The sequence below is a fragment of the Erithacus rubecula genome, assembly GCF_903797595.1.
Source record: "Erithacus rubecula genome assembly, chromosome: 16".
Lineage (NCBI taxonomy): Eukaryota > Metazoa > Chordata > Aves > Passeriformes > Muscicapidae > Erithacus > Erithacus rubecula.
Genome location: NC_136668.1, coordinates 17,532,761 through 17,545,574, shown reverse-complemented (window position 1 = coordinate 17,545,574; position 12,814 = coordinate 17,532,761). Strand labels below are relative to the sequence as shown.

Below are 12,814 nucleotides of genomic sequence, written 5' to 3'. Positions count from 1 at the left end.
TGGGGTATGGAAATGATAAATCTTTTGCTGCAAATCTTTCACGTTGCAAAGTCACAAAATAGTTGAAATCATTACTTTTCCTTGGGCCAAATTTACCAGTGCTAACATCGTGCCCAGCCGGACCCTCAGCAGACACAGCGAGCATTTCCCAGGCGAGAAGCAGCGCTGGGCAAGGCCAGCCCGAGCCCGGAGCACACCCGCACACGGCCGGACTCGCCTCAGCCCCGAGATGGATGGAGGGATGGATGGATGGAGGGATGGAGGGAGGGAGGGAGGGATGGAAACCCTGAACAGCGCTGAGGAGCGCAAACACCGGCGGGTTGGCGCTGACACCGCGAGCAGGACGCGCCCGGAGGGGACGGGACCGGGGACACTGCGGGCGATGGGCAGCGGTCACACCGGCACAGACAGACCGGGGGGACACTGCCGGAGCCCTGGGAGGGGACGGGACCGGGGACACTGCGGGCGATGGGCAGCGGTCACACCGGCACAGACAGCCCGGGGGGACACTGCCGGAGCCCTGGGAGGGGACGGGACCGGGGACACTGCGGGCCATGGGCAGCGGTCACACCGGCACAGACAGACCGGGGGGACACTGCCGGAGCCTTGGGAGGGGACGGCTGCTCCAAGGGCTCACGGACAACCTCCCTCGCCGCCTCTGCACTGCCCGAGCACTGCTCCGCCGAGGAGCTGGCACTGGGCGGTGGCACAGCCCGGAGGGACATCACCCCGAGCTTTGGTCCCAGAGGAACGAACGATGACCCTGAGCCCCCCGCAGCCACAACGGCAACGGGAGGAGCGAGGGGAGGCCCCTGAGTGTCACCATCAGTGCACCGGGCGCTGTGGGTTCTGCTCCGACTCTCCTCGCCTCAGCCACGGCCCCGGCAGCGCGACCCCAGCCCGAGCCCCGCAAGCCCCGAGCCCCGCAAGCCCCGAGCCCCGCTCGCCCCGAGCCCCGCAAGCCCCGAGCCCCGCAAGCCCCGAGCCCCGCCTCGGGGAGAGCGCCCAGACTCCGCTCCGGGGACATGACCGGGAGGCTCCTACCTGGAGCAGAGGAGCGCAGGGTCCGAGCAGCCGGGAAGCAGCTGCGAGAGCGGAGCACCGCGGCCGCCGAGCGCAGGAACCGGAGCGGCCCCGCCCGCGGGTCCCGGCCGGGCCCGGGAGGAGCTGCGGCACCGCGAGCGGCGCTCGGACACGCCGCGCCCCCAGGCTGCTGTCCCTGTCCCTGTCCCTGTCCCTGTCCCTGTCTCTGTCCCTGTCCCTGTCCCTGTCCCTGTCCCTGTCCCTGTCCCCGCCCTGCGGCGAGCAGCGACAGTCGCTCCTTGACCCCAACCCCTGCGCCGCCCCTCCTGCCGGGGGAGCCTCTCTCTTCTGCAAGTCCCGTGCTCAGCCCTCTGTTGTTTTTGGAAGGGGGATGCGAACTCTGCCTTCCGTGCCCGGGTGCGCCCCACACCCGCCTGGGGACAGAGTACACCGAGGACACAGAGGGACAGAGCACACAAGGACAGCTCACACAGGGACAGCTCACACAGGGACAGCTCACACAGAGGGTCCCGTCCGAGCCTCCGTCACTCTGATCTCGGTACGGCCACGCCGGGGTCAGGCTGCCTTCCCTGCCCGTTCTCATCTCCCCTGGACGGATCCCATAGGAAGAGAGGCACCTCATTTCCCACCCCATGGTCCGTACTCTTCGGACAGTGCCTTTTCCCCTCTCATTCCTGAGGGCCAGGAGCAGGCTCAGGCTCCCAGGGCTCTAAGGAAGAGCAGTCCTTGCCCCAGGGCAGACAGAAGTCCGAGCAATTACCCAATTTTAGCCATATTTAAATATTCCTTATAGAAGAAGGAAAAAGCTGAAACACAGCTGGGGCTCCCCTAAACTACCTAAACCAATTCAGATCATCTGCAGTACAGACCCATGGACTGCAGAAGGAGAAGGAGGTTGGACTCCTGCAGAGCTGGGCTGGGGCAGGGGACATCTGTCCTCAAGACCCTGCTCTGAGGTGAGGACACGACTCAGGGCTCTGGGGGCAGGTGAGCTCCAGGTTGGGACAGCAGCTCCTGTCCTGGGAGCCGACCTGCACAGCCCTTCAGCAAGGTGGGCATCCAGCAGCTACCACACAGAAATCAAGAACAAAGTCATTTAAACTATCTGTGCTGGGCAGGATAGGGTGCTCACACTACAGGGTAATGTCAGTGATTTATCTACAGCTCCAGTATCAGGAGATGCCCAAGATTTCCATCCCAGCCCAAGACCAAACTCTAACTTTCAGAGAATCCACCTGTGGTCTTCTGCATGTCTGAAGCAGTTTTTCCTGAATAGACTAAAATTTGCTGGAGTCAGAATCCATTCTATTTGACTTTTTGCGAGTGATTTACATGAAGCCTGAAAAGTTTTACCTTAAGTAATTGTAATTCTTCTCTAAACATTATTCTTCAGCCTTTATTTCCAACAAAAGCTACAATCCAGACAAATCCAGTAAAATTAGCTGAATCAGTCATAGAAATATTACAAAAGTAGCAGTCCAGAGCTGTTTTCTGCAGAGTGGATCATCTGGAGAGTTTCAGGCTCTTGTCTGTTGGCAGGAATTAAATATTAAACTAATTACTGAGTAGACGAAAGAAAAGGCAAATGAGAGGACAGAAGGCAGCTCTTCTGGAACAGCTCCTGTGGAACAGCCGACTCTGTTCCCCACTGGGCCATGGGAAAGCACCGTTCTGCTTGGTGCAGCAGAGGAATTAATTTTCCATGGGAAATAGAGAGCCCCGCGTCCCAGAGCTGGGGCTTTGGTCGGCAATAAAAAGAAAGAAAAATCAGTAAAACATTTCCCCCATTTTCTCAAGAAGTGGAGCTTTTCTGCTGTGTCAGCTCACAAAGAGAGGCGTGTCCCAAGCCGGGGAGTTTTTCCCTCTGCTGGAAGGACTCAGGGAAGCGGAGCTCTCTCCCGCACCCGGCGTGCGCAGCCGCCGCGCTGCTGGCGGAGCAAACTGGTGGATCTCTGGTGCCTTCTAACGGAGAGCAGGCTCGGCTTATCCCTCTGCTCCAAGGGGCTCCTGCCCCCGGCCCACACACCCCTGCAGCGCACAAACCCCTGGGGTCTGCAAGGGTCAGCGGGGGCAAAGCCCCCAGTGGCTGCCACTGAATTCAATAATAATTTTTTAAAGTTTTAACTATTCAGCTAACTATACTTTTGGTTCAGCTATCAAGCTAATTTTTATCAATGGCTTGCAAAAACAGAGAAATTTTGCCATAATTACTCTATGTATTTTCTGAAACCATGAGTCTTTAAAAAAGTGAAATTATACAGAGCAGCCAAACCTCGGCTGTAATCTTCCAGCAAACTTTAACATTATGGTATGCTTGTAATGTGTTAGATGTCAATGCCCATTGCTGGCATCTCCTGTAATCAAAGTAGGCTCACCTTCACTGCCCACAGCTCCTCCTGGATGGGAATGGTTTTGTGTGCTTTGCAGGTGGCTGCCAGTCCCAAGTACACCTACTTAATAGAGGTTAAAACTCACTGCAGGCTGTGCAGAGGTGTGGACCGGTCAGGGCTCCTCTCCTGTAGCAGGAGCTCTCCCATGATCAGGGATCAAGTGTTTTCTGGATGGGACAATCTGTCCCTGGTGCCTTATCCCATTCACAGTTTCCCCAGCCCCTGATGATGCAGCAGAGAGGATGGCAGCTGCTCCCACTCTGAAATGTGCTCTGGCTGTTCCCAAAAAGAGCTTAGATGTCCTTTCATAATGCAAACCACAGTGCCCCAGAGCCTGCATTTTTAAACACACCAATCCCAGCAAGATTTCTGTAGGCTCTGAGCTCCAGTTCAGAGAGCACACTGAGGAATATCTATTCCTAGGATTCCTCAGCTGGGGGTCACTGGAATTTAAGGCAGGACAGGACTTCAGAACCTAAAGTGACTCCAGAGGGAAGACATGCTCTACAGAGAGACTGCTGGATAAAAGTTTTATCACTCTGAGTCTCCATGGCATGACCTGGACCGAGCCCTGTACCACTCCTGCCCATTGTGACATACCTACACCTTCTGTTACACATGTCACCTGTGTGTAAAACAGCTGAGGTGAGAAGTACTGTTCCTTTTGGCTCCATTTTCTTGCTTTTTTCATGCCTGAAAATTCTTCAAGATAAAATGTGTGCTAGGGCTAAAGGAAGCCAGTTGTCCTTTGAGGCAGTGGATTTTTGTGGCACAGTGAAAACCATGTTACAGAAAGGGAAATTCTGCTAAGCTGTCAAGAAACAAGGAACATTCGTAGATGAAATCCTAATTTCTCAAAATTTCTGAAATCCTAATTTATCTCAGAGAGTCTTAACACAGAGTATTGCTGCAGCAGCAAACAGTTAAAAGCACTACAGCTTAATAATATGCCTTTCAATAGAAGTGTCTGTAGTAATCTTTTAAAGCAACTATAAGGCACTTGTGATTGCAGGCAGATTTTGAGGAAAGTGTTGCAATGTACAGTAAAGCTCCATGCTTGGGTTTATTGCCAAGCAGTTCACAACTACACTGACCACAAATGTGAAAAAAAAAAAAAAAAAAAAAAAAAATGTTGTGGTAGTAGGAGTAGCTCTTTTCTCCTTTTTTGCTCCCTCTTTAACTGTGCTGGAAATGACTGGGAGCATTAGTATTCTGGTGGAGGGAGGCTGTGACAAAGACCATGACTGCAGGCAGTGGTGTGCGGGTGGCTGGGATGGCTCAGCTCCCCCAGAGCCCTGGTGGGGAGAACAGAGGCTGATTCACAGCGGGGACGATGCTCGGGCTCTGCAGTGCTGGCTGTGCCCTGTGCCACAGCCATGACTCCAGGTGAGCAGATATTCCTCTTCAGGCAGAGACTGCACCTTCTGTGTGTGTGTGTGTGTGTGTGCACGGATGTGCATTTAGAAAAGGACAAGCTGTGTGCTAATTGTTGTATCTTCTTTCTGAATGTGTTTCCTGCAGGATTTGGGAGCCTCATGCAGGATGTGCTGTGGTGCTTCAGTCAAGTGAAAGGAACTATAGATAGTGGGGTGACAGAAGGTAAGTTTATTTTTCCTTTTGTTGCTGTGACCAGTTATTTCACATACATCAGCTGGTGTGCAGGGGGGTTGTTTGTGTGCTGCTGGTACAGAGCTGAGCTGTGCTCCTTGGCTTCTGCCCTCCTTATCTGCCTGAGCATCTGAAAGAGATGGGCCTCAAATTAGATATTGATCCAAGAATTCAATTGAAGGCATTATAGCTTAATCATATCAATAGCCTCTAAAATAGGTGGTTTTTTTGGTTTACAGCTGTTATTTATGGTGTTTTTCATGGAATTATGAGAGAGCTTCTCCCACCAAAACCTTTACTGGAATTAATTGTGGAACTGAGATGAGTTATTAGACATACTCCTTCTATTTTGTTGTGGTCCACAAAATGTGATGAATCCTTTAAAAGCACAGTCTTGTGAGACTGAGGACTGAGTCTGGCCAGGCCTGTGGGAGCAGAGCTCTGACTTCTCCTGGAGGGAATGCAGCTCTGCCTGGAGTGCTGTCCCTGTCCTGCTCAGCTGCAGCTCTGTCACACTGCTTTTGCAGGAGAGTTTCAGTCTGTAATCTCTAGACCACGGTGGGGCACAACACTCAGAAGAATATTCAACAATTTATTAAATCTCTAGAGAAAAACACTGCCATAGTGATTAAAGCTAAAATATTTTTTAACTGAGGTTTTTCTTTGCGGTGTTTTTGGTTTTGTTTGTGTGGGTTTTGTGGTTTGTTTTTTTGTTTTGTTTTGGTTTTGTTTTTGTTTTCAGAATTATTTACATAATTGAGCTTTTGTGTTTTGAGCTTTTACTGTAGAATCTGCAGTTCATTGTAACTGGTCAGGAGTAGTTGTTTGCTACTTTAGGATTAATGAAATGTTAGGTTGCCTGTCTTGCTATCTATTCTTTTCTTAATGTAACCATTTATCAGCTGAGGGCTATAAACTGCTTTTTTTTTTTTTTTTTTTTTTTTTTTTTTTTTTTTTTCACCACTGGAGACTTAGTGGATGAATCCAGAGGCATGATGGCAGGAAAGGACTCCTGCGATTTTTTCTTGGGGTAATCTTGGCTCACAGAACAGTGAAGGCTGATGAATAATACTTTAAATCTGTATTCAGTACAACCAGTAATGAAAAGATGATACCACTGGTGTATTTAACCTGAACAGGCACAAACAGCGTGACCACGGCTGAGGAGGAACCTCACACGAGTGTTCCATGAGGGATGGGCTTTGGCTTTTGTGCTGGTTTGTGTTGGATTGTGAATGCACATGTATATAGGTACTAATGTGTGCACATACACATGAATAAAGTCATAAATGTCGTATTACAGATGCTTCACCTTCATCAGAAGTTTATCCATAACTTGGTACTATTATGGTAGTCTTTGCAGAACCTTCAGAACTTTTGACCTTCAGAACTCTTGGTAACATCCAAGCATCCTAAACTTGCACAATGTGATTTCTTTAGTGATTAGGGAGCACTCAGTATGATCAGGTGAGAAAAGATATTATTATTACAATGCTCTTCACCTTTGAATGTCGTACAGCCTGTTTCCTTCAGCAGAATGGGCTGTCATTCTGGCTTTAAATGATACTTCAAAAGTTGCCAACAATAATTCTGCATTAATTTTGTGATAATTGTGTGCTCTCCACACAGAAGCTGCACAAACAGATCTACATAAACCACCTCATTTTGTTCTCTCCTTGTTCGTTGCTTTCTTTGTCTTGGAGAATGGTGTCACAGCCTGTGGTACTTGTCCCGATGAAACCAGGGGTGTAATGGATCCTTTAACTAAAGCAACTGTGGGGATGAATGAGCTCCCTTGTGCATAGATGGGAGGCCTGGGACATCTTTCAGCTGCTCAAACACTGATTTCAGTGTTAAATGTGAAGTACATGATGTTACTGACTGCCATCGTCATATCACAGTGCTATGAGCTACATTTCAGTGCTGCCAAAAGGAAACAGGTTTTAGAGCTCTTGCCTTATTCTGATATATTAATTATTAGGAATCTATTGTAGAACTATGAGGTGAAATCTCCTGGAGGCTGGCGCTGCGCGGGGCTCGCTGCGCTCCGGGCGTGGGGCAGTGCCGGGACACGCGTCCGTCCCTGCGGCGCTGCGGGGCCCGGGGTGCGCTGCCGGGGGCGTGCTCCCGGTGCAGGGCTCCCGGTGAGACCCTCCCGGTGAGACCCTCCCGGTGCAGGGCTCACGGTGAGACCCCCGGTGAGACCATCCCGGTGAGACCATCCCGGTGCAGGGCTCACGGTGAGACCCCCGGTGAGACCCTCCCGGTGAGACCCTCCCGGTGCAGGGCTCCCGGTGAGACCCTCCCGGTGAGACCCTCCCGGTGCAGGGCTCACGGTGAGACCCCCGGTGAGACCATCCCGGTGAGACCCTCCCGGTGAGACCCTCCCGGTGCGATGCTCCTGGTGAGACCCTCCCGGTGCAGGGCTCCCGGTGAGACCCTCCAGGTGAGACACTCCCGGTGAGACCCTACCAGTGAGACCCTCCTGGTGCAGGGCTCCCAGTGAGACCCTCCCGGTGAGACCTCCCGGTGAGACCCTCCCGGTGAGACCCTCCCGATGAGACCCTCCCGGTGCAGGGCTCACGGTGAGACCCTCCCGGTGAGACCCTCCCGGTGAGACCCTCCCGATGAGACCCTCCCGGTGAGACCCTCCCGGTGCAGGGCTCCCGGTGCAGGGCTCCCGGTGAGACCCTCCCCGTGCGATGCTCCCGGTGCGATGTTCCCGGTGAGACCCTCCCGGTGCGATGCTCCCGGTGCAATGCTCCCGGTGCAGGGCTCCCGGTGCGATGCTCCCGGTGAGCCCTCCCCGTGTGATGCTCCCGGTGCGATGCTCCCGGTGCGATGCTCCCGGTGCGATGCTCCCGGTGCGATGCTCCCGGTGCGATGCGCCCTGCGCGGCCCCGCGGCGGCTCCCGGCGACCGGGGGACACTGCGGCGGAGCAGGGCGGGCTGGGGCAGCCCGGCCCGGCCCGGCCCGGGCTCTGCGGCTCCCTGGGGGCCGGGCCGGGGTGCCGGGGTGTGTTCGCGGGCGGGACGGGCTTAGTCAGCGCTGCCGGCCGCGCTGCAGCCGCTGCGGCGGGGCCGGGCCGGGACGCTCCGCTGCGCACAGCGCGGGGACCGGCCCTGCCGCCGGCCCGGGGCGCCGCTCTGCCCCGCTGTCGGTGGTGCGGCAGCTCGGGCCGGAAGATGAAATGCCTGTCGCGGTACCTCCCGTACCTGCTGCGGCCGCAGGGCGCGCTGCGCTCCGGCAGCTGCCACGCGCAAGGTACGCGGGGCGCGGGGATGCTGCGGTGTGTCCGTGTGGCTTTAAACGCGCCCGGATATTCCCGAGGAAGCGGAACAATCCTGCCGTGCTCTGCCCTCCTCCGGTCACCCGACCCCTCTCCCGCCGGCAGCGCGCTTCCAGGTCTTGGTGAAACAGCTCTGCAGCAATTTGGGAAAAAAAGTGTTCTCAGCTTTATGTTTCGGCTTTGCGTTTCCAAGGTAGCAATGCAAAGTAGCGGGACTGTGTTTGCCGAGGCTTCCGAGCGACTCTCGCAGCGGAGAGCCCATTCTTGCGGATTCATCGCCGTGTGATGCGCTGTGAGAGCTGCCGGACGGCTCTGCGGGGCATCCGCAGGCACCGAACAGCTCCGCGGGATTCACATTCCCGGCACTGCTGCTCCCCATGGGGATCCACAGCGGTGTTCCTCATTTGCCCCAAAAATCAGCTAATGAGGAAAACCATCACCCTGTCACCCAGTTTTCTGCAGACCCAGCAGTCTGTGTACATGACTGAATTTCCAACCTGACCCAAGAGGAAAATCCAGGTGAACGCTGGAGGGTGTTTGATTGCTGAGGATGTGGAAGGGGCAAGCAAGGAGCACTTGGCAGCAGACAGTGACACTCCAGGCTAAGTTATTGCAGCTACTCCGGTTGCCGTAGTTCAATCCAAGTAGGCAGTATAGACTTTTTTTGTTTTAAAGTTTCTCTGAAGTTCTAAGCAGATCAAATTATCCAAACAGATCATTTACTCTGAAGTTCTTTCTCGGAGAATTTTCCTGAATGTTTCTTTTGTTTTCATGTTGATTTTTGTCCAGAGGTAGAGTTCCTTAAGATATCTTCTTAAGTCACTTCTGGATTATTGTAGGGGAGCAAGTAACTCAGTGGAGAAGCATGCTTGTGTGCAGTTTTAAGGGAGGTCATATGACAAGATGGGGGGGAAAGAGTTAAAGAAAAAATGTCACACTGGTGTGGTATGCATCCTTCTCCATAGCAAACAGGATAGAAAGAATGAAACTTGAACAGCACTCTTTCTTAGGCCGTGATTAGATGCATATGATAAACTTGGGGTAAAACGGAACTCTGGGGAGTTTAAAGGACCTCGTTCCACCCTAATTCATCAGCAAAACCAAAAAGAGAACCCAGGTAAAAGCTGCCTCCTGCCTGAAAAGGCAGTTTAATTTAAAAACCCCAGTGGGGTAAATATCATGTATTTGGCAGTGCATGTTTCTTTCGAGGCTCTGAGAGCGGCTGGCACCGCGCCGAGCCCAGCCCGGTGCAGCTGCCGGGCACAGGGCAGGGTCTGTCTGTAGTGGGGGACACTGAGCCCCTGTCCTCGACCTCCAGCCCCCCGAGAGAGGGCACAGCCTCGGGAGCTGGCCCGGGGGCTGCAGCACAAGTGCTGCTGCTGGCGTGGTGCCCGCTGGCCCTGCCCAGCCCTGAGCTGGCCATGGCACCTCTCCTCCCACCAGCACTCCTGGGCTGTCCTGCAGCAGCTGAAACACAAAGAGAATTTACATTTGAGCTTCCAAAATTACACGAGCTTCCAAATTACGAACTGAATGTCAAGAGAGCAGCGCAGGTGAATTCTGATCCCTGTTGCTTGGTAAGTCACAGCAACTCCTCTGCCATCTTTGGCGTCTTTTCCTCTTTGGAAGTTATGATAATTTCCAGAATATTTGTATAATAGTACCCTGGCTGACAAACACTCCAAAGAGTGGAGTGATTCCTGTGTTTCAGCAGCCCTGAGGTAACTCTGTTTTCTCTGAAGCCTTTTACAATTTTCTGGTTTTCCACATCTCTCAGTTTGTGTCTAGCCTCTGAACCAGCATTTTAGGAGGTTGCAGTGAAGGTGGCATGAAGATTGGGATGTTCAGTCCCTTATGTTAGTGCTGATACAGAAGCTTAGGTCAAAGGTGCCCTTAAGCTAGACCATTAGCTTTGTAGGGGTCTTGAAGAGGAAAGCTCAGCCAGAAGCCCCTTAAAACGAAGCTCTTTACCTAAGGGGCACGTCTAGGCTAAGCTTTTGGCCTTTGAAATATTTTTGAGTAGTGCATATAAAAAGTAATAATTATTTCCTCATACACTCCAGACAGCAGATTCCTCCATGGGTAACCACAGAAAGTGTGGCCAGGTTTCAGTGAGATGAGTACGACAGGCCAATTAATAAGCTTTTTACATCCATTTCCCAGGCTCATGACGTCATTTGTATTCTCTCACAGCTGCTGGGTAGAGAGTGGGGTTGAATTTGGTTTGTCATGGGCGTGACATCGAGCTGTTATTTTAAACAAATGTTCATGTTCCCCTGCGACCCTTCTGAGGGAGAAAGGAACATGCCGAGGGCGTTGTTGGGGTGTTCCCTTGGGGTGGGCAGTGCACTTGTGTGGAGAACATGGGGCTGTCTTTGCTCAGACTTTGGGGATGGTAACTGCAATCAGTGCTATGTGGGCTGCTGATGGGACCAAATCGTGCGTGGAGCAAACTGGGATGAGTCTGTCCTTTTGGGTTTTGCTTTTCAGCAATACTCTTTAAGCTGGTTGGCCAAGAAAGGAAAAATTCCTGATCACTGAGTTCGTTGTACAGAGTAGATCTGAATACAGAGCAGTAGGTGATTCTGCTGAGCTTGGAGTCGTGAAAATTTTGAATAAATGCAGCTGAAGTGGTGGCTTTTGATTAGCTCTGCCAGGAAGGGGTCAAGAAAGATGCTTGTGGTTTGCTTAAATGAGGGCGTTAATAACTCCTGTGTATCTGTGCTAAAGCTTTGTCTCCAGGCCTCGAAGCTGCAGATTTTATCTTTAAAAAAGGAAATGAGGTATTACTTGCTTGCAGGAGACAAACTCCACCTGTGGGGAGATGTCTCTGCTGGACAGAGACAAAATCCCGCTAAAATTACACCTGGAACAACGCGCCGACAGAGACAAAATCCCGCTAAAATTACACCTGGAACAACGCGCTTCCGGCCGCGCCCCGGCCCCACCCCGCCGGGCTTGGCCCCGCCCCTCGCCCCGCCGGCCCCGCCCCGCAGCGGGTGCGCTCCCGCCGGCTGCCGGGAGAGGGCGGTCCCGGTGCCGCTGTCGGTGCCATTGTCGGTCCCGGTGCCATTGTCGTTCCCGGTGCCATTGTCGGTCCCGGTGCTGCTGTCGGTCCCGGTGCCGTTGCCGGCGCCGGTACCATTGTCGGTCCCGGTGCCATTGTCGGTCCCGGTGCCGGTCCCGGTGCCGCTGTCGGTGCCGGTGTAGCTGTCGGTGCCGGTGCCATTGTCGGTGCCGGTACCATTGTCGGTCCCGGTGCCGGTCCCGGTGCTGCTGTCGGTGCCGGTGTCGGTGCCGGTGTCGGTGCCGGTCCCGGTGCCGGTCCCGGTGCCGCTATCGGTCCCGGTGCTGCTGTCGGTGTCGGTGCCGGTGCCGGTGCCGGTGCCGGTGCCGGTGCCGGTGCTGCTGTCGGTGCTGCTGTCGGTGCCGGTGCCGGTGCCGGTGCCGGTGCTGCTGTGGGTGCTGCTGTGGGTGCTGCTGTGGGTGCTGCTGTCGGTGCCGGTGCCGGTGCCGGTCCCGCCGCCTGCGGGCCGCCCCGGCCGCTCCTGCTCCGCCCGCTCGCCTCTCCCCGTGGGCTCGGAGCGCTCCGGCTCCGACAGCGCTGCGGGATGCGCGGGGCAGCCCCGACCGGCGATGCCGCGGGACCAGCGTTCGCCTTTAACTACACAAAATATAGCTGGAGGGATTTTTTTAATCACAAATACTTTTATTTGTGAACGCTCAATCCTGCTGTTGGAGGATTTTGGAAATCGTTTTTCTTCTGCCCCAGTTTGTGCGGGATGCTGTACCCACACCCCTCCCTCTGATCGCATTCCCGTGTGAACATCGGCCTCTACAGGCTTCTTGCAGCTCAGACTTCCTGCAGTTTTCCATGTCGAACGGCTCCAACAAAAGCATAAGCAGAATTATAAGCACATTTCCAATATATATCTAGAGATATTTCCATTTTGTGACTGTATTTTCCTCACTACGGATGGGTTCAGCTGTAGCTTCCCAGCGTTCCCCTGTTGTCTATATTTAGTTAGTGCTTAAATCAGCATAAAGGTGCCTTCTGTCATCCCTCCCACTCGGAAGGGACCTGATGGAGGCTGCGGGGAGATGCTTCAGAGCGAGAGGGAAGAGCAGCTGGCGGGGGCTGAGCCTCAGAGCAGATCTCGGGCTGCGGCTGCCTTTAAATGGAATTATTTTAAGCACTTGTGGGGAAGGCAGGATGGTGAGTGTGGTGTGGTCGGGATGACCTACCAATAAGAAGCAACAGGGAAACTGTCTCTGCTGTCCCAGAGCCGGGGGTGCATTTCCCCAGCAGCAGGCTGCATTGGCACAGGCACGGGCACAGCAGAGTCTCTGCTCAGAGCCACAGACGCGTTTAGCTGCTGTGCCCACCAGATGGGAAACACCCAGCCACAAACCCCTTGGGTTTCGGTGCCATCTCCACCAAGCCCACCCAGGAATGCCACAGGCCACCACATGAAGGGTCAC

The 12,814-nt window shown here is 53.9% G+C and overlaps 1 protein-coding gene across 1 annotated transcript in view; it reads left to right on the top strand.

Annotated features, from left to right (window-relative positions):
- Positions 1-4,958: 4,958 nt before the first annotated feature.
- The window catches only part of PPP2R2B (protein phosphatase 2 regulatory subunit Bbeta), a 51,670-nt gene continuing 43,814 nt past the window's right edge, over positions 4,959-12,814 (top strand). The window contains exon 1 of the mRNA XM_079319733.1: positions 4,959-5,033. Coding sequence (XP_079175859.1) covers positions 4,970-5,033 — 64 coding nt within the window. The 5' untranslated portion in view covers positions 4,959-4,969. The remainder of the gene's footprint in view (positions 5,034-12,814) is intronic.